We start from the raw sequence: 21,013 nt of genomic DNA on the forward strand, positions 1-21,013 counted from the left end.
CCAGCGACACCCTTGCCCTCTTGGATTAACAGCTATTTCAGATCAGAGTATCAAAGAGCACTGTGTTTCTGTGGTAGTAAAACCAGCTTACTTTGAAAGGGAATCAGCTAAGCCTTCCTCCCTCCCTCCCTGTCTTTTAGGTCATCCTTGAGGCCTGTTCATAGCTTTAGCCATGAAAGACTGCCTCTTGCTTAAGGGCCCCAGGCTTCTGCCACGCCAGAGTACTCATCCCTCCACACCACTGCCCCCAACCCAAAGCTGTTAATAATGCATCCCCAAGTGTTCCATTAGGTGCACTTAAACTGCTACAGGGAAAACGGCAATTTCTGATTTGTGGTAACCCAGCAACAGTTTCTTAGCACTGGTGCCCTCGATCAGCAGCTGCTTTCCCAGGGGTCCCAGGGCACTCGGGAGGGCTTCAGTGGGCTGCCCTCTTGGTTCTCCTTCTCGCTACTTGGACCTCTCCCTACTCCCTGCTTTTTGAAGTGGTCACCTCATTCTCTCTTCTTGCTCCTGCGGGCTATGGCGGGGAGGGAGGAGCATGCTGCTTTAGGTGAGGAGAGGAAGCCAAGGACTGGAGCTGGTTAAGCAGAAACATTGACCTACTTCCCCGCCCCACCCCCATTCCCGCCTTTTTAGGGTAAATGTGCAAGTTACTATGGCAACTTCTGTTTTCACTTATCTCAGGCCTACTGGCTTGCTTCTGTTGGTGCTGAATGCTGAAAAATTCTAATTTGCTGCTGATTCAAGTGCCCACACTAAGCCCATTCCTCTTGTCTGGATTTATTTTAACAGCCAAAAGACGAGTCCTAGTGTTGATAAAATTGTGTCTCTTCATTTCCGACTGATGACAAATATAAGGAAGCATATCATAAGGACTGTTCCTTACAGAATTTTAACAAGCCGCTTAGAATGCCTCTTTGTCCGAACTTCTCGCATTGCTCAAGGCATTATTTTAGCTTTGCTTTGCTTTCAGGTGTTTGACACTTGTTAAAAGAAAAAGGGGAAATAATGTGACTCTAATAAATGGTATGTACTCTTGGTCTGAGCATTGCCCAGGAACTCTGGTTTTAAAAAATGAGCCCCCTCTGTTCAACACATTTCCTCTGAGCCTGGGTCTTTCTTGTCCAGGGAGTCATAACTAGAGGGCTTTCTGGAGAACAGATGGAGGGAAGGGGTCAAATTAATTAGGTAGCCTTGTTAGTGTCAGAATGGGGTTCTTCTGACAGTGTTCCACTTCCTAGTCCACATGTACTCAAACTAATTCCAGATAGAGGAGGGATTCCGTGTAGGTACTCAGGGGATGACACTTGGAGACAGGTATCAGGGTGGTACTTCAGGGCTCTCTCTCATTTTAGAGATCTCATCAGCAGATCTCTGGTCTGCTTTTGTCAGTATTATGTGTTGATTTTATTTATTGAGAGGATTCTCCTGTTAAGACATGGTTAGAGGGGATTCTCTGGCAGTCCAATGTTTAGGACTCTGTGTTTTCACTGCTAAGGGTGCCGGTTCAGTCCCCTGTTGGGGAACTAAGATCCCATAAGCTGCTCAGTGTGGCAAAGGGCAGGGGGAGGAAGGACATGGTTTGAAAACCAGTACTATACCAGACTATAAATTATGCTCTAAAACAGATGTGATGGTTAGGGATCTGAGCTATTTAGCAAAACCAAAGTTAAGGTTCCTTCTCTTGTTACTTTTCTTACTGTGACATTCATTGTGATAATACCAAAGAAATAAGATAGCATTTCCTATCGCTTACAATGATTAGCTTTACGAAAGAGAAGTATGGATACGAAAGTTCATATGAGTGAGTACTGAAATGAATGGTAGGAACCAGAATGGTGGAGAATTAGGCCATTCAGAAAAGAAAATAGTTCAGTCTGGGAGGACTTCATGGAGGAGGAATTGTCAATGTCTGACTCATAGTTGGTGCATAGAGTATTTGTTGAGTGTTAAAAGGAATATGATGTAGAACTTCTACTAAGGAACAGCATTGCAAGCATAATGTTAATCGGTATAGTAGATTTCAAGCACCAGAGATAGTCTTTGTTGCGATGTGAATGCTTCACACACATTATGTTATTTTATTCAAACCTGACAATAATCAAGTGGGTGGTATTATCCCCACTTTTTAGATGACGAAATTGGAGACTCTAAAAAATCAGGTTGAAGCCTTGCTTAGTCTGATTTCACAGCCTAAGCTCTAAGTCACTGTGCTGCCCAAGGACTGCCCTTGGTTCCATTCTAACCAGGTATTACCTACTCAGCAGCCACCTTTCATGTAACGGTCACCTGGGTTCATCCTGAGCTCGCCTTTCAAAGAAAGGATGGCTCCTCAGTGGCTCCTTGTTCCTCCCAAATCTGTTTTTGACTTCCCTTCCATCCTAATCACTCCCTGTTTTCCTGATTGTGCTGCCTTCTACGGCATTAGAAGTTACACAGTCTTCTTATGATGCCAGGGTCATTGCTGACTGTCATTACAGCCTTTGGTCACAGCCCTTTCTCTGTCTGATCCTTTCTGTGGACTTCCCTTCACTGCAGCCCAGCTCAATTCTAACTTCTGCATAAAGCCTTCTTAACCAATTCCTTCTTAACCATGCAGCCTATAGAAATCTCTCTGGACCTATCTTTATATATATTTATTTGTCTGTGCTGGTCTTAATTGCGGTATGCAGGATCTTTAGTTGCAGCTTTCAGGCTCTTAGTTGCTGCGTGTGGGATCTAGTTCCCCGACCAGTGATCGAACCGTGGCCCCCTGCATTGGCAGCACAGAGCCTTAGCTGCTGGACCACCAGGGACGCCCCTGGATTTATCTCTTTCAGTCATTTGTATTCTGCATGAACTTACTTCTGACATAGTTTGTTCTGTTATTTTGTTTAACAGTGGCATGGTGGATTACCCTAAAACTATTGCCGAGTGTATAGAAACTGTCTAGGTTGAGCAGGTTCCTTCTCTAAGTTTTTGTTTCTTCATCTGTAAGCTGGGGGTTACTGATAGTACCCACCACTTCAGGTTTTGAGAATTAAATGTATATAACACAGTGCCTGATACATATAGTAGGTGCTCAGTAAAATGTATTGTGTTATCATTCCCCACCGTTCCCTCTCACCACCTCTGTCTGATGTCCCAGTGATGTTGAGCCGCCCTGATGATTCTAAAGCAAATCTTAGAGTGTATTATTTCATCTATAACTATTTTCATATTTATTTACAAAAGGTGTTTCATTTTACTTTGTGTTTTTAGGGATTGCCTTTTTTGTATGTGCTATTTAGTTTTGTTTGGTAATTGTAAAAGATACTCATACGTGGTTTCAAAATCAAATCTCAAAAAGGATACTATTAGAAGTCTAGCTTCATTCTCTTGTCTCTTTCACCCCAATCAATTCCTGTTCTCCTTGGGTTACTATTTAAACGATTTTCTAATTTATCCTCCCATTGTTTTTAGTGGGGTTGGTTGTTTTAATATAAGAAAATACACAGTTATAGCCACCTACTTTCTTAGATAGGTAGTAGCATTCTACATAAACTTTTTCCCCCTTTTTTTTTTACTTTGTATTGTTTTTCCATATATCTAGGAATGATTACAGGACATTTTAAAAACAGCAACCAGTCAGATTAGATAACAATAGAAATGCCACTGGCTGTTAATAAAGAAGCCACACTTTTAGAGAGCAAAATACTTAGTCCACTTCATGGCATCAGAGCTGATACATGTATGAAAAAGGCAAGATGATCTGACTGTCCATCCCAGCGCACTTCTTGTGTGTATTCCAGCCAGGTGTCAGTGTTGGCCCCTTGGCTTTATTTTTCCATAAATAGTAGCCTGTGCTGAATAACAGCTCACAGACACTCGGCTTGTTCCTGGAGGATCTGGAGCGGTAGCCATTCAGAGCAGAGCAGGGAAGACCCGCATGTGGTGGGCAGGAGCACGCCTTTCCCCTCAAGACCATCCTGGAAGCTGCTCTGTTTTATTAAGGAGGCTGTGGCTTCATGCCAGCAGATCTTAGTGAATGACCCTCTTCTTGTCCTGCAGATATGAGGTAGATCTGTGTTCTACTTTAGCCGTAGTTAGCAGCAGAGCTTCAGCAGAATGCGAATGCTATACAGATTTGTATCAGGTTACACCTGATTGGAAAGTCTTCTGACTGGTTGCACCACTGAGGTCTAGAAATTAAAGGAAGAGTGAAGATTTAAGCAGTTTAAAGACAGCTCTTAAGACTCCACTCTCCCAGTGCACAGGGCCTGGGTTTGAGCCCTGGTCAGGGAACTGGATCCCACATGTGTAACTAAGAATCGCATGTGACAACTAAGACGTGTGCAGCCAAATAAATACTTTAAAAGAGGAAAAAAGACAGCTCTGTTAGGTAAAGCATATTTTTAAAATGTAAGAACTGTTTTTGTCCAATTCATGGTTTCAGTGTGGTAACACTTGGAGCTCCTCCCATATTGATGATTATTCATTGAATCCTTACAGTGTAAAAGATACAAAGCCTGTGTTCTCTGCAGAATTTACAACTCCCCACCAAACTTTCACATTGTAATTTCAGCTGGGTGATATAGTAGTTCATCTTCGAACCCAAAATCAGTTGTAAATTCACCTTCTAGTTTTTTACATTAAACTAAATTAACCATTATTGATTTTTTAAAATTATGCTTTAAAATGTTAAATTGTTACTTTGTCTTCTAAACTGTGACAGTTTGAGTATAGCACTCTTCATTGAAAATATTTGTGGTTTGAGATTTAGCAAATTAAGATAATCTCAGTTGGGGAAAAACAGCTTCTATTTACTAGTGTTGTGACAGGGTATAAAATAACCTGCTGTTGAACCTGTGGGGTTGAATTTAACTATTAATTTATTAGGACCTGCTCCTGTATTTTACTCTGGTCCTGCCTACTGAGAATTTTCAGTATGAGCAAGAAAGGATGAGGAATGATTGCTATAAGCCAGACTTAAGTTAATCTTTAATCATTTAAAAGCTTTTAGAGTTTCTAAAGTATAAATTATCTGTCTCTTGAGTGCTTACCCAGTTTCTGTAATAAAACTAGGGAATCCTCTGGTGGTCCAGCAGTTAGGAATCTGCGCTTTCACTGCCGAAGGTGCAGGTTCAGTTCCTGGATCGGGGACTAAGATCGCTAAGCTGTGTGACATGGCCAAGAGTAAAACTAACTCCTGAGAATGTGTGTGTGAGAGAGTGAAAAGAACTCACTAAAGGTCTTCAGAAATACCAGATTTGTTGATTGACCGTTATATATGGTACATTGGAGCCAGGATGCAAGGTAAAGGAGCCATATATGAGACGGAGAAGTTTTCATTTTTGTTCTGGTGTAACAAGGCAGCAAGCTGTCTGTTTTGCTGTTTCTGAAAGTGGGTCCTTGAGAGAGCTCTTGTTAAGTTTGATGAGGGTGCATTTCTCTCCTTTAAGTTCTAGAAAAGCCCATTCTTACTTTTGGAGGAGAATATTGCAGGAAATGACAGACGCAGCAATATCTTCACGTTGCTGGTTGGAATTTGTGAGCACAAATGATTCCCACCTCTGTCCAAAGAGGGATGAGGTGCTATCCTTCCAGCCATACTTGTAGATGACCTTTGGTGTGCTGTCGGGGATGGCCCTGCGACGGTGACCTTTCCATGGTAACAGCTTTGGATGTCAGGAAGTGGAAAAAATAATTTGATTCTTGTCTCCCATCCTCCTCTTGCATACCACCATCTTTTTTCACCCCCAGCTTAATAATCATATATCAAGCTCCTCAGTGCAAAGTTTAGGCCCTCAGTACCTGGAGAAATTGTGTTTCTTATGTTGGCGATTGAGTAATAACAATGCTGCTGTCTTGGTGCCCATATGAATCTGTCTCATCTTGCCTGAAACATTAATTGAGCGGGTTCAGACTTCAGGGCTTGGTCTGCCGCTCGCTTCTCAAGAGCAGGCTTCTTACTCATACACACACCCTTTGTTTTTGGTCCTTTTCTTCTAAGCTTGTTTTCTGTTCTTTAACTTCCCTTTTTTATTAGTTAATATCTGGTATAAAGAGAAAATGTTGATTGTTTCTAGGAAATACCATCTAAAAGTGTTCTAGCATAGAATAAACTGGCTATTTTCTTGTGTATGTGGGGGTAGGGAGTTGCTAGCTAGTTCCTACAAGGCCTCACCCAGTAACTGGACCTCACTGTGTGTGTACTTATATGCTCTGTTGCTGTTTCCAGGCACAGTCGGAGTTCACAGCCACACAATTATCAAATGCTTCTTTTTAGGAAAAGATCTTCAGAGCTGACTGGGTATTGTCTCTTTTTGAGCCTTTCTTATAATCCTTCTCATTTTGATCCTAACTTTAGAATTAGCTTAAATTCTTTTTCAAATTTTGATAAAATTTGTCTACAAGTCAGTCTCTTAAAGTATCCATAATTTATCTGATCTTAGCTAAGAGTCTAACTGAAAAAAAAAAAAAAAAGCAACCTTTTACTTGAAAGAAATAAGCTTTAAATACAGCAGTGTCAGTTGGTTTTTAAAATGGAACTTGAGTCCCTCTAGTGGTAAGAGTGTAATTCACTTTCCAAGCTTGAAATTTAAAGAAAGAGGACAGTCTTGAGTTACTGGAATCAGCTTTCAAATCCACTGTTCCTGTGGGTGCCACTGTCCCCTCTCCCCAGCCAAGAGGCAGTGCATAGGTGGGCACTGGCTTGGCCTTGACATGCCTGGATTCAGCGTCCTCTTCCGCCCATTTAATCCTGGTGCCCTGGTCGTTCCCAGCATGTGATCTCACAAACTGCCACTCACCAGCTGCTCTCTTTCAACAAGTCTCAGCACATATCAACTTGGGCTCCGTGGTGGTGATTTTAAGCCATGCATTTTTTATTTTTTTAATAGAAAGGAACACAGTGAGTCCCCTTGGGGTCCTTGAGTTGCCTTGAAAGAAATAGTTGCACAGGCCTGTTTTGGGCATAGCAGGTAGATGAAGGAGTTATATACTGATAGAACACAGGCAGAAAGTACCTGGGTTTGGGATTCAAATCCTAATTTTACAAATACTAACCATGTGACCTCAAGCAGATTCCATTGCTGCTCTGTATCTTAGTTTTTCCTGTCTATAAAATGGGGAGATGGTAAACCCATTTGGCATAGTTGTTTTAAGTATTAAAAATAAACATGCCAAGGCCTTTGTTCTTTTTTAGGGCTCTGCAGTCATGGAGATTCCCCCAGCTGAATTTATTATAACGCATGAGATTTGATTATTTGGATGACCTTCGCCTATTCTCCCATGCCCTCTTGTTCTTTCAGTCACCACCCAGTAAGCGAAGAAAACTAGAGAAGCCAAGGAAGCCCATTACGTTCGTAGTCCTGGGGCCTGTGATGAAAGAACTAGCCCTCAAAGCATCATCTCTGGGCCCTGAGACAGTGGAAGGCATCGTGGTTGTGACAACATGGATTGAAAAAATCCTCACTGATCTAAAGGTACCTGGTTGATAAGCACATTGAAGAAGTACTTACAAATAATCTTTTTTCTCTTTTTTTAAAAGGAGTTTTCAGAGGAGAAAAGTGACCTATAAAATTGTTTTTCCTCCAAACAGGTCCAGCATAAACGAGTTCCCTGTGGAAAGGAGGAAATCAGCCTTTTCCTAACGGCCATAGAAAACTCCTGGATTCACTTGAGGAGGAAGAAAAGAGACCGAGTGAGACAACTGAGAGAGGTGCCCCTAGCGCCCAAGGACGTGATCGAAGCCCTGGAAGAGAAAAAACCTCCCCCGAGGGAGTCCGGCAGTAGCCAGGATGTTGCCCAGGGCCCCCAGGAGAGTGCCCTGGGGGGCCCTGCTCCACCGGAAGGCGAGTCTGCCACTGTGGGAGGCCATGGCCCCAGCCAGGACTCGCTTTCCCAGGAGGAAAACCCAGAACCCACGGAGGATGAAAGGAGTGAGGAAAAGGGGGACATGGAGGTTCTGGAAGGTTGTAAAGGCTCTAGTAATGGAGCCCAGGACCACGAGGCTCCTGAGCCCTTCAGCAGCCCAGCGTCTGAAAAAGGGAACCATCTCCAAGGAGTGGCTGGACGTTACTTATTCAAGTGTCTGATAAACGTTAAGAAGGAGGTAGATGACGCCTTAGTTGAAATGCACTGGGTTGAGGGCCAGAACAGGGATTTGATGAACCAGCTTTGTACTTATATACGTAACCAAATTTTCAGGCTTGTTGCTAGTTAACTCCAAAATTCTCGCACAGTTGGGAAAGTTCTATAAAGCAGCTTGCTTTGAAGAGTGGCCTGGGATGGGTGGCAAGCTGAATTCCATCATTAGCCCACTAGTAACATTATGTGGAATTGTCTTAAAAAACCAACAAATGAGTCAATTTTTAAACACCTGCCTCCTTTAAAAAAAAAAAAAAAGAATTACAGGGCATTGTAGTATGGTAGTTCAGAGAAAGAATTGTGGTGATCAGCATCAACAAAATGCCATCGGTAAACTCATAAGGGATTTAAACCTGACTTAAGCTGATCACCTTTGGAGAAGGAAATGGCAACCCACTCCAGTATTCTTGCCTGGAGAATCCCATGGACAGAGGAACCTTGTGGGCTGAAGTCCATGGAGTCGCAAGAGTCGGACATGACTGAGTGACTTTGACTACTTCACTAAGCTGATCGCCTTGGCCTCAGACTGGTTTCCTGAGGCCAAAAGGATTATTTTTGCAGTCTGATCCTGGTCAGAACTCAACAGTGCATCCTGCCTTCTGTGTCAGCCTTGGTTGCTTCTGAGAAGGGGTGACTTTCTCAACCCTGCCCGCCTGCCCCTCCACCCCATGGAGGTGGTATACCAGGGCGGATAGCTCTATACCCTCTTCTACAGTCACTTGCAAGACTAAAAACTTTGGGTACATACGATTGATGACCCCTGTGTCAGTCCTGAGAAAGGAACTAGCCTTTTGAGAGTCAGGGAGAGAAAGCTCAGTAATGCCAGGAAGAAGGCCTGATCAGGGAGCGCCTGGAAACGTTGAAGACAATCGGCACATTCCTGACTCTTGTCTGTTTTGGATGTTGCTTGTTTCAGAAACAGAATTAGGTAAGCAAAACTGCCAGATACAACTGCGATGCAGCAGAATGAAGCCATACCCGTGCCTCCAACCTGTTTAAAGAACTGTTTTGTAGCAGTTTGACTGGTGTGGATTTTTTTTTAAATTTGTTTCGACGTTTGAAGTGGAGCTAATATAAGAGTATTCAGAATTGAAAACTGTCAGTCCTGTTTGAATCCTGGGGTTGGGGAAGATACTCTCTTGGCTTTGAATGGATAAGTGATGGGTGATGGAAATGAGAAATGGAGCAAGATATATTTACATATAGTAAGTTGCTTAAGAAAGCCTCATCTATTGGCAGATAAGTTATTGCTAATCAAAGATGGTTTTGGCACAGGAGTTCGTTTGTAATCCCTTCTGTGTTTACCTGTTGCCATTGGAGAATTCTGAGGCCAGGGTAACTGTTCTTAAAACATGTTTCCTAATTGTGCTGTCAGGGCTCAGCAGGAATACCTCTGGGAACGGCGTCTCTTTTTTGTCCTCTTGGTGTCTCGGTTACCCTCTGCTGTGCTTGGCTTTTACTGCTTGATTTTATACCAGCAGCTGAGGGTTCTATTTATCCTGAAAATTTTGAGTACAGTGCCATTGCCTGCAAAGAAGACTGTAGTTAAGCCACACTTTTGAAAGGTGGCTGTTGGTTGGGGCATAAAACTGATGACCTTGGCATACTTTGGCAGCAGCTAGACGAGTCCTTCAGCAAAGATACTGGAAATGGAAATAGGACCATATCATACCTCTCCGTGGCAGTGGAGACAGAGCTGCCGAAAAGAACATACGAACCAACCAGTGTTCTAAGCTGGTCCATGGACCTCTGGAGAACCCAGAGCTTCCTGGGTTATTTCCAAAGGCTCTGTGGACATGTTTGGGTTTTTTTCTGGAGAGAAGGGTCCCCAAGTTAGAGAGAGGAGCTACTAACTCACTGGGGATTAGGAACCGCTATGCTGGTTAGCCTTTGACAGGAAAAGGAAACTTAATGCCCAGGGTCCCACAGAGTCCAAGATTCAGCACAGGGCCTCGGATTTCCGGTGATCCAGTCATCTCCTCCATCCACCCCCACCATCCTCTCCTCACCTCTCATAACATTGGAGTCATATGCTGGACCCAAACCTAGTTTCTGTCTTGATCAAATTTTAGGATACGTGAGTTAGGTAACGACTCTTCACTCAATAAAGCCGTCACTGTTGGCATGTTTGTTTCACTGTAAAGGAGTAGGACATGCTCATTAAGGATTTGGAAAGATCAAAGGAGGAAACAGCTTCAGTCACCCCTCGCCTCAGCCTCCGGGAGCATAGCCCCTGTTGGTATTTCAGTGTTTCCTTCTAGTCACTAATCTGTCTCTATAGATGGGGGGTGTGAGTGTGTGGGTTCAACTTTGGTTGTGTTCATTCTGCATATTCACTATGCTTTTTTCCTCCGCGCTGTCACAGGAGTGTATTATTGGTCCTCCTCACTTGTTCACAATGTATTTCAGCCACAGTATTAGCCTTTGTTAAGTCTAGTACTTAGAGATTCCCAGGGAATCCTCTGTGGGCCTGGAAGCACAAAAGAGCTGTCTTACGTCTGTGTGTGTTTGGTGCCCCAGGTTTGAGGCTTGGTGCAGTGGAAGATGCTTTATAGTTTAAGCTGATGCTCTTAGAGTTTAAGAAGCATATGGCTAGAGAGCCTTCCACTGCTGGAACTGTGAGTACAGTTTTTGCATTGGTGTGTCTTCAGTTCCTTCTCTGAGAAGAATAGTTTATTTCCATCTAATGAGAGAACATTGAAACATTTTTAAAAGACATTTAAAAATCCTTTCACTTACACATATACTTGATAATTGTGTGATATGGGGTAGCCTATACCTCTGATAAAAGGGGAAGATGAAATTTTTTTTTTTTTTTTTAAGAAATAGATTACTGACCTGTGTGTCATAATGTTGAGTGATAACTGCCTAAGTGTCTGGAGGTCAAGTTCATGTTGATGGATTAGTATGAAATTCAGTCTTTGTGGTGGTATCTTAAATTCTGTTCTGGTCCCTGGCCTGGGCGTCTGATCTCTTGATAACGAAAGTGGGAACAGAAGCAGGACTTGTTTTCCAAGGAGGGGAATAAGCTGCTTTTGTTCTTTGGAATCTGCTTTGCTTCCAGCAGTGGGTTCCTTCACCCCACATCCTTGCCCAGCTATTCACACACCAGAGCATACTGCTTGTTCTCACAGGGTCTGTATCTCTGTGGTGGAGTTTCAGCTAGTCTTAAGGGAGTGTGTGGATGATATATACTTAAAATTTTAGTATGTATTTTTAAAAACATGAAACCTGTCAAAGCTTACCATATGATTACACCTGCTTCTAAGCTCTGACGTGTAGTAAAATTGCAAGGGGTGGAAAAGATGCAAAGGCCTTTAGAAAATTCTAGGCCTCCTAAAAGAAGCCCCTCCTTCTTACTTAAATCCAGGTGTTTTCTGCTGCGGCCACACGAGGGCGTATGTGGCTTTTTTTTAATCAGCTTCACGGTGGGCGTGGATAAAATTGTGTCCTTGGTATTTTCTTGAAATAGCCAGTCACTACTCAGATAAATATTTTTATGTAAGCAAGTACGTTTTCACGTTAAAAAACTTAGAGAGATGAAAGAAAGAAGGGAAAACTCACCACCCTGTGGTCTGGGCATAAGTTTTCAACCTTTTTATGTTTCTTTATGGTCCCAGATGATTTAAAGATTTTTTTTCTTTCCACCTGTCTTACTACTCTAAAATAGACCCAGGCTGTGTTAGTCCTTTGGATCAACTTTTTATTGGTCTCTAGTTAATGGGGTGCTAGAAGGGGACATTTCATGATTTTACATAGTAAGTTTTCCAAAACTACTATTTGTGTCGCAGGAAGAATAATAGAGCCTAAAGAAAGAAGCTGCTTTCAGCATTCCTAAGGAGTCATCTGCAGAAGGGAAGTCTCAAAGGTGCAACACTTTCACAGCCACATCTCTTGGAAAAGTTGGCACTCAGGAGAATCAGTTTGCTGAATGGGCATTAAGCCCAATAAAAACCCAGAGGACGCTTACTAGTGAGGATGGATTGGCCTCTGCCTCCTGGAGCAGGGTGTTGATGGTCTTGAACCTTCTCATGCTTCCGGGTGCAAACCTCTTGGTGCTTGTGCCAGCACCGTATTAAGGAAGCCTGGGGGGCTCACCCTGCGAGCAGTGGGACCTCACACACATACCAGAGGGTTCCTGCTCTGCTCTGCAAAGACATTCAGATCCTCTGTATGACTCACCCAAATGACTAAAACAGCAGTTTATTTTTTTTAATTGCTGGTTGGAACGGCTAATGCTCCCTTTTGGAACGGCTAATGCTGCCTTTTGGAGGGTTTGCTTTTACTCCAGGGGACCATGTTGTGACTGAAGGCCTTGCACCTCTGAATGCTCTCTGAGGTGCAGCCTTTTCTCCTCCCCTCTCTCAGCCTGGCAGAACCACTGGGGACTCCAGGCTCTCTTCAGGGAAGCAAGGGGTCTCAGGTGCTGACTAGAAGCCAGGGAACTGAGATCAGGCGGAGTGGGCCAGAAGGTGCAGGGGCGTGGAAAACAGTGAAGGTCACAGACTTCACAATTCATCAGACCCGAGTACATTCCAGTTCCACTTACAGGGTCAGTCATTCTCACTGAGGCTTGACTTCGTCATACAAAAGGTGCTGGATCCTCAATTCCAAGAGTCATAAAATAGCAGTCAAGTGAGAGGAATACTAAAGCCCCTTGGAAGAGTCCATAAACGAGGGGTAGGCTCATTGCTTCTTAGTCTCTCTTGAGTTTTCACTTTCTGCTCAGAATATCTTCTTTCAAGAGACTCAGGTGAAAAAGCCAAGACCTCAAATGTGTCAGTGCAAGTATAGGCTGCCACTCTGACTGAGAGCAGAAATCCAGACTTCTGTGTAGTGGGAGGATAAACGGAACCAATACTGACTATCAGTCCTCTATGTCAGTTGTCTGGCTTAACCCCGCAAAGAGGCGTGGAGTCCCTGTGTGCTTTCGTAAAGAAGTGGCAGCTCAGAAATGCCTTAAATGACTTGCCCTAAGGTTGTTTACAGGGACTTGACCTCAGGTCCAGAGATAGGAGACAGGGATTTCATATCAATCTCGATTCGTCACAAGTGCTACACTAGGATGGAAACGGACTCCTGGGCTCCATGGACCCATCTCTAGGGAAGGAAGCTTCGACGATACGACACGGGGAAGAGAAAATTAAGTCTTAACCAACTCTGCCATTGAGCATTTGAAGGTCATATTATTTTCCAGCCTTTGATCAAGGAGCAAGCTTTAATAAAATGAAATTGCTTATAATTAGTTCTTAACTTACACTACCAAATCTTTATAGAATTTTGGATTTGGCAGTAGTACAGATAATTAAGTCGATAGTGAAACCACAGTCTAGTGCAAGCACACACTGGATTGGAATCAATGTAAAATAACTGATAATTAGGTAATGACTCTTTGACAATGCATAATTGTATAATAAGGGGAAGAAGGATTTTTTTTTAGGCAACGTCAAATATTTCACTTACGGAAAGCAAAACTGATAGACTTTAGATCTTGCTGCAGAAGGGTAACAGCCATAAAATAGCAAGTCGTCTTCCCCAGGTAAGGGAACGGACTGTGTGAATCGAGAAGAGGAAAGGCTGCCTGCCATCTGGTGGGAGTTCAAGGAGTGTGGCTGAGAGTGGAGGAAACGGAGCCAGGAAATTCCCAGCTGGGGGAGCCTTGGCCGGCTCCAACAGCCAGCCTGCCCCCAGGGGAAGCTGCCCTGCGAGCACCGCTGAGCCTGGGACAGTGGGTAACCTGCCCCGCTACGTGTGTGATGCCAGTGGCTCCATGTCTCTTGCTGGGAAGTGGGCATTCCCAGTCTGGTCAGGATCCCTAATTGAAGTCTCTTTGTCCCAGGATTTGCCTTCAGGGGGGCAGATGTGGGGCTTCTGGAGCAAATGCTGGCCTCTGTTTTATTAATGGACACTTTCATTCACAAAGGGAAGTATTTCCTCATCTTCTACCCCAGGGGCCAGACAAGAAGGGCTGGAGCTCCCACTCGCACTGGTGGAGCACTGCTGCTATCAAGTAACTTGTGTTCCATGCCTGCTGGTTACTGCTGTGCAGAAGTCGCTGCCCCGTGATGCCGGATCTTCTTATTTCTTGAGGAAAGCTGGAAATCCAGGTTTATGACAAGTTTACTTGATGGTAAATCTTCACAACGAATTCAGTATTTTACAGAAACCTGGTCGACCATCAGTTTGTGGCCTCTTCTACCACCAGGTGGTAGAACTTACCTAAATATTTGCTGCCTCCCACTCTCCTAACTCGTTTATTTCAGCCACTGAAGTCTGGTTGCTGCCTCCCCACCTCTTTAAAGAGTTCTCACCTCTTAACAGGGAGAATCCCGAAGATTCTAGTAGCCATGGGCCTGGTTTGTGCTTTTCTCTTACTCGTGGCCAACCTTATCCACTCCATGACTTTATACTGGTCACTCCTGCATTCTTCACACACAAATCTAGGCCTTTCCTGAACTTTAACCTTCCACATGCCTCACCTCCTGTCGGACATGACCCCCAGGACCATGGCTGTGCTAACTCAACTGATTTGCACCTGCGTCTCCTGTACTCTCCACCACATCCAGCCGGCTGTCCAGAATAGAAATCTCTGCTCCTCCCTCTCCTTCACCGCTAGGGTCTAAAAATCTTCCACCTGAGAAAGATCCTCCCAATTCCAGCCCAGCCTCTTCCTCCATCCCTGGTGCCACCACCTTAGCGCCCTTCTGCGTCTCTCACCTGGACTGTAAGGGTAGCCTGAACCGTTTCTGGGGGATTTCAGAATTAAGCAGCAGGAAAAGTGGGTTGGGGAGGGTTGGGGAGAGGAGTAAAGAAACAGGAAGGAAAACTAGGATGGGAAGTAGACCCAGCGCCCCAGGTCAAGTTAGTTGAGATCAAGACTCGGGTGAGGCTCTTCCTGGTCAAGCACGCCAGAACTTTCCCCCTTTAACATAATTTCATTTTACAAAAGTGATGTTTTCATTAGAAGATATTTATAAAAGAAGGAATAAAAGTTTACAATTCCACTACTCAAATGGAGTTGTTTTACATTTTGTTAGTATTTTTATATACATATATATATATTTAAGCAGCAAATGTGGAATCAATGGTCTGTGTTACTGTTCTATAAATGTTTTCATTCAGCAATATGTTGTGATAAATTTTTTCTGGTTATAAAATTAACCTGTGTGTCATAAAACTTGTGAAAATAAAAGTTACCAGAGGTTGCACTGCCCGAAGACAAGCACCAGTAATATTTTGGTTTATATCCTGTTTTCTTCACATGCGTTTTTGTGAGCGGCACTTCATGAAACCAGTTGTTCCTTATTGGAAATCGAGATTTTCTGGTTTTCACTTTTGTACATAATGCTTTAGTGAATATCTTTGTACAGAAATGTTTGTGTGTTTTCTTCCTGCTTTAGGATAAATTTGTGTAAGAATTACTGAAGCAGAAGAGATAATGTGCTTTTAATGGCTTTTCCGTATATTACCAATTTGCTCACTGAAAACACTGTTCTCCTTTACCATTTCTTGTCTTTGCCACACATTTGGTGTGTGGATTTTAAAAATCCTTTATCAAGTGATCGGCAAGAATATTTTCATTGTTTTAGTTTTATTATGGTATTTGCAAGGCCAAACATCTTTGTGTATATATTTATGTTCCTATAGTTTTTGTTTTACGAATTTTAAGTCACGTCCTGTGTTCTCTTCTCTACCCAAGTGTTCATTTTGTTGCTGACATCCCAGTGGCACAGCTTGCCAGCATCTTCCTCCATTTTGTCATTTACCTTTTCCTTTTGTTTATGGTGGTTTTGTTTTTACAGTCAAGGAGCTTTTAGAAAAGTTTATATATATAATCAACTGTGTCAAACTGTTCCTTTCAATTCTCTTTGCCTTTATGGGTAGATAATCTCTTTCACCATCCTTGGAGCCAAAAAACGTTTGCCTATATTTTATTTTGGCTCCTTTGACATTTTGCTTTGCATTTAACACTTTGCGTTTATGTAGGTGTGTGGTGGAAGTTTTAAGGACCTAATTGTGTTTAGTGAACAGTTTAGAGTTACCACAGAGTAACTCTTCTGAGAGATGGCTGGTGAGCTCTAGCCCTGCCTGCCCTGTGAGGTGTCTGATGGGAACCCGGACTCACGCGGGCTGGGGGCTGGGGAACAAGTTGAGTCTGTCCTATCCCAGCCTCCAGCCTTGAAGTGGGAGGAGTCACTGGCTGGAACATGGCTCCTGGAGAGTGTAGGGTGTCCCCAGCACTGCCCCATATAGACTCTCCTGATGGGCCCTGGGCCCTTGGTAAGAAATCCTATTGTGGGCATGGAGCTGCACCCTAGATCAGGGTGGTCCGGCCAGTAAGAGGCCACTGCTGCAGGCCTCACACCCTCTTCTGGCTTGAGGGGCACCAGTCACTAGTGCAGGCAACTGATACCTTGGGTTTTAAAGACTTGATCTGCAGCCTTGCTTTTACCTGTGAGCTGAGATTGGCTAGGACCTAGATGGAGAGTCCTTTGTGTGGGGCGCTGATTGCATTCCAGCCCCTCTGCCCTGGGAGGAGCCTTCGGGTCCAGCTGGCTCTTGACTCACATGGCAAAAACTCTGCCTGTCTTTACTAATAACTTTGCCCAGTCTCACTCCCATGACCTGAATTAACTTACTCTCATGAAGCCGCCTTTTTTTTTCTTGCTTCAAAGGAGTAACCAAAGTCCTCGACCTTTCCCATCTGTCTTTCCACCCTGATCAGCTTCCTCCTTCCCTAGTCATTCACAGCCCCCATCTCTCTAGCTGCATAGCTTGCTTGCCAGCCACTTTGGTTTCTCAGAAAAGCTCAGTGTGTGTGGCTCCTCCCTATTTGCTTCTGAACTGCATTTCTTTCCTTATTACTCAGTGTCCACACCCAGGGCGTCTGCCTGGATAAAAATCTGCCCCTCTCCCCCAGTCACCTTTTCAGGCCAGACAGCGCCAGCGAGGAATGGCTGTCAACCCAGGCTAGCTCTTCATTCCTCAGAGCAGCCTGAGGCAGTTACAGTGTCCCTGGAGGTCATCTGAGCCCTTGGATCCTAAGTTAAATTCTCTCCTTGCCTTCTCACTCACCTGCTAAGCAAAGTCAGTGATTCTGTCTTCAGCCAGCTCCCCATCATCAGCTATTGCTGGGAGGTTTTCGGACCCTCATCCCTGTGCTGGGCTGTCCCACACTGAGAACCAAGCCACTCCTCACCCCAGCTGATACTAAGCAGCATTGTGACCTTGGATAAAACACCACTTGGGAGATTGATTTAGGTGATCATAACTCTCCTAGCTCTAACATCATGTGAGCCAATGAAGAGGGAGTCAGTGGACGGGAAGGTTGAACTTGACTGTCTGTTTCTTAGGTTTAGGAGAAGTCCTTTGACAGCTCACCAGGAATAGAGGAAGGCAGATGAGGACTCAGGTGAAAACTTCCAGCTCTGGGGAGCCCACTTTACTGCAATTGAATGCATGCCCTATAGGATACACCTCTAAGAAAGTAATTTGGAATCCTGCTCATCATCATCCAGACTGATCTCATCAGGCATCAGGTTCAGTTTGCTAACCCAGCCTTAAATCCACTTAATTCACTTATTAGAAAAATATGATTATCTGGGAACCTAACTTTCTAAAATGGGTAGATCAGTACCCTCACAGATGCTTTTATGGTCCTAGGATTTCTTGTGCTACATCCAGCATGGTGGGAAAGAGCAAAGCTTTACTTTTTCCATGTATCACTGTGGGATTGAGTTCAACTCCGACCTTTTATCCCACTCTGGCCTTGGCTACAAGGAGAGCCCAGTGTCTGGGCTCTATGCTTGACACACAGGATCTGTGAACATCTTGCAGTGTGTCCCTTAGTGTACTTAGTCTTCTGTCTTTCCCTCTTCATTGCACAGCTGACTTTCTCCCTTTGCTCTTGTTTTAACTGTAGTAGGTGAAAAGCTCTCCTAAGACAACGTGCATAGTTTGAGAAGTCAGGCCTGAAGGGTTAGGGCATGTGCGACTTGGGACCTGGTATATTTGTACTTTGGCTTCACACCTTTCCCCCTATCTTATTACTTTTATGCTTTGTAGGGTCAGAGAACTGATCTTTGTAGTTCTTAGGTATGTGTATATCTATATCAAATCTATATCTTAAGATTTGTGTATATATGTAGAGCTTTGTTGGGATGAATGGTGGGGTGATGGGAGATTGTCTCATTAAGGAATGTCACTAGCTCCACCTACTAAAAAATTGAGGAGGTTGGGAATTCCCTGGTGGTCCAGTGGTAAGGGGGCTTCCCAGGTGGTGCTAGTGGTAAAGAATCTACTGCCAATGCAAGAGACGTGAGACACGGGTTCAGTACCTGGGTCAGAAAGATCTCCTGGAAGAGGACATGGCAATCCACTCCAGTATTCTTGCCAGGAGAATCCATCCCATGGACAGAGGAGCCTGGCGGGCCACAGTCCATGGGGTTGCAGAGTCAGACACAACTGAAATGACTTAGCACGCAGGGCACGCCAGTGGTAAGGGCTGGCGCTTTCACTATCACAGATCCAGGTTTGATACCTGGTTGAGGAACTTAAGATCCAGCAAGCTGAGCAGCATAGCCAAGAGAGAAAAATCAAGGGGGCCAAACTGGGCACTGGGGTGCAAAAGACTTCAGGAGGAAGAGTGGAAACAGAAATCCTCTCATGAGAATTACACAATGACGGATGGGCCAGGTTTCCTCCTGCCCCAAAGATACTAAGCACTGGAAGCCATTTAGGAACAACTTTTTGGAAATGGCTGGGCTTTGGCTTACATCCAAAACATGCTAACCTTTCTGCTGAAACATCAAAAAGACTTTCCCCTGAATGAATACAACAATGGCCAGCTTCTACCTGAGTTCCACCCTCTTGCAACAGGAAGTTGGGCTAAAACATTAAGCAGCCCTATTCATTCCTCTCCTTTTACCCTCCCCCTTACTACCTAAATGGTATCTCTCACCCCCACTGTCCATTCCCCAACTAGAGTAACCTTGGTTGATGAGAAACCCTGTCTGGCCGTTTTCAGGCTCCTGCATGCAGCAACAAGCCCAGGAAAAGCCTCCTTTCTAAACCCTTGCTTTTGCCTAACATCCCCTGGCTGCTGTCCCCACATGACCCAAATAAACAGATGATCATGTGAAGCCAGGAAGGCTGTTTGTTTTAAACAGTGAGCATCTCCACTAATCTCCGGACCAGATGGGTTATTGGGGACAAGGGAGAGGTTGGCATTTGAATTCTGTTCACCCCACTTTTACCTCCTGCTTCCCCACCCCTGAAGGCAAAGCTGTCTTCAGAACACTACTTTTCAGAGGGTTGCCTTTGTGATGTGACAGAGCTGGGTCCCTGATGAGTCAGAAGAATTGGACTTCAGTCGCCAGAAGAAACTTCAGGGCTCTAAAAATGTCATGACCACTTGAGGAAGGCAGAAGGGTACAGTTGGAGGTAGCTCTCTCAGCATCCCGGGCCACTGGGCAGAATGGTACAGTGCTAGCCCCTAACAAAATGAGAACTTGGCGAACAACATTATCTCAAGTCACTTAGATATATATTAGACTAGTTCATGTGTACATACATGTGTGTCCATGCTGAGTCGCTTCGGTCGTGTCCGACTTTGCACCCTTCTGGACTGTAGCCTGCCAGGCTTCTCTGTCCATGGGATTCTCTAGGCCAGAACTGAGCCACCTGGGAAGACTATATATATATATATATATATATATATATACACACACACACACATATACTGCTGCTGCTAAGTCGCTTCAGTCGTGTCTGACTCTGTGCGACCCCATAGACGGCAGCCCACCAGGCTCCCCCGTCCCTGGGATTTTCCAGGCAAGAACACGAGTGGGTTGCCATTTCCTTCTCCAATGCATGAAAGTGAAAAGGGAAAGTGAAGTCGCTCAGTCGTGTCCGACTCTTCGAGACCCCATGGACCGCAGCCTACCAGGCCCCTCTGTCCATAGGATTTTCCAAGCAAGAGTACTGGAGTGGGGTGCCATTGTCTTCTCCTATACACACACACACATATATATACATATACATATACCCCCAGTGGGTGAAGAATCAGCCTGCAATACTGGAGATTTGGGTTCAATCCCTGGGTCGGGAAGATCCCCTGGAGGGTATGGCAACCACTCCAGTATTCTTGCCTGGAGAATCATGGATAGAGGAGACTAGCAGGCTACAGTCCTTGGGGTCACAGAGTCAGACGTGACTGAAGCCACACACACACACACATGCATACATACATACATACAGTCTTAGGTGGCAGATAACCTTAAAAGAAGCAATGTTGGGACCAGCACTGATCAAAGCCTTCCCAGGAAAGAAGCATTCATCCTGCAAAGAAGAAATTGTTCTTTAATGCCCTGATCCCCTGTTGCTTTTCAACTTCAACATAAATAAAGCCAATGTCACCCAGTCACTCGTGTGTAATGGCCTCTCTCTGCTCAGCTACAGATGCTGGGGCAGTAACTGTGGAAAGATAAGAGCCCTCTGTAAACTGGTGCTGGCAAACAACCCCTTTCCTCCTGTTCACTAGGTTCTCAATTTCCAGTCTGTGCAGGCTTTCTTTCCCTGGGATGCATTATGGCCTCAAACGAAAGGCATGAAGCCAGCAAATATCATCTGTACCAGCTTTATATGTGTCTAGCAGTGTTAAGTGGTCAGACTCCCCTTTCCCATGTGAGCAGTTTGATACTCCTCCACCACTGTTTTCTAACTGGGGGCCCTGACCCAGAACTGTCTTTAGAAGAGTTATCTGTGCAGTCTGGGGATAAATGCTCCTCCTACCCGGCAAGGAGCAACTGGACTACTGAGTGGCCTTAGACAAGTACTTTCTCATCTCTGGACCTCAGTTTCCTTAACTGCAAAATCAGAGAATTGGGGTATTTTGTTGTTT

General features: G+C 44.4%; 1 protein-coding gene across 3 annotated transcripts in view; it reads left to right on the top strand.

Annotated features, from left to right (window-relative positions):
* METTL16 (methyltransferase 16, RNA N6-adenosine) overlaps positions 1-20,536 on the top strand; it is a 74,440-nt gene extending 53,904 nt beyond the window's left edge. The window contains exons 9-11 of one of the 3 annotated variants that reach the window (XR_011468025.1): positions 7,275-7,448; positions 7,565-9,040; positions 11,904-20,536. Coding sequence is in view for 1 of the 3 variants with exons in the window: in XM_005891189.3 (XP_005891251.2) it covers positions 7,275-7,448; positions 7,565-8,188 (798 nt within the window). In the remaining 2 variants the exon portion in view is untranslated. Of the gene's footprint in view, positions 1-7,274; positions 7,449-7,564 lie in introns of all 3 variants that reach the window. The other 2 variants (XR_011468026.1, XM_005891189.3) reach the window with 2 other exon arrangements.
* Positions 20,537-21,013: the final 477 nt, after the last annotated feature.

This window comes from Bos mutus, chromosome 19 (assembly GCF_027580195.1).
Source record: "Bos mutus isolate GX-2022 chromosome 19, NWIPB_WYAK_1.1, whole genome shotgun sequence".
NCBI lineage: Eukaryota > Metazoa > Chordata > Mammalia > Artiodactyla > Bovidae > Bos > Bos mutus.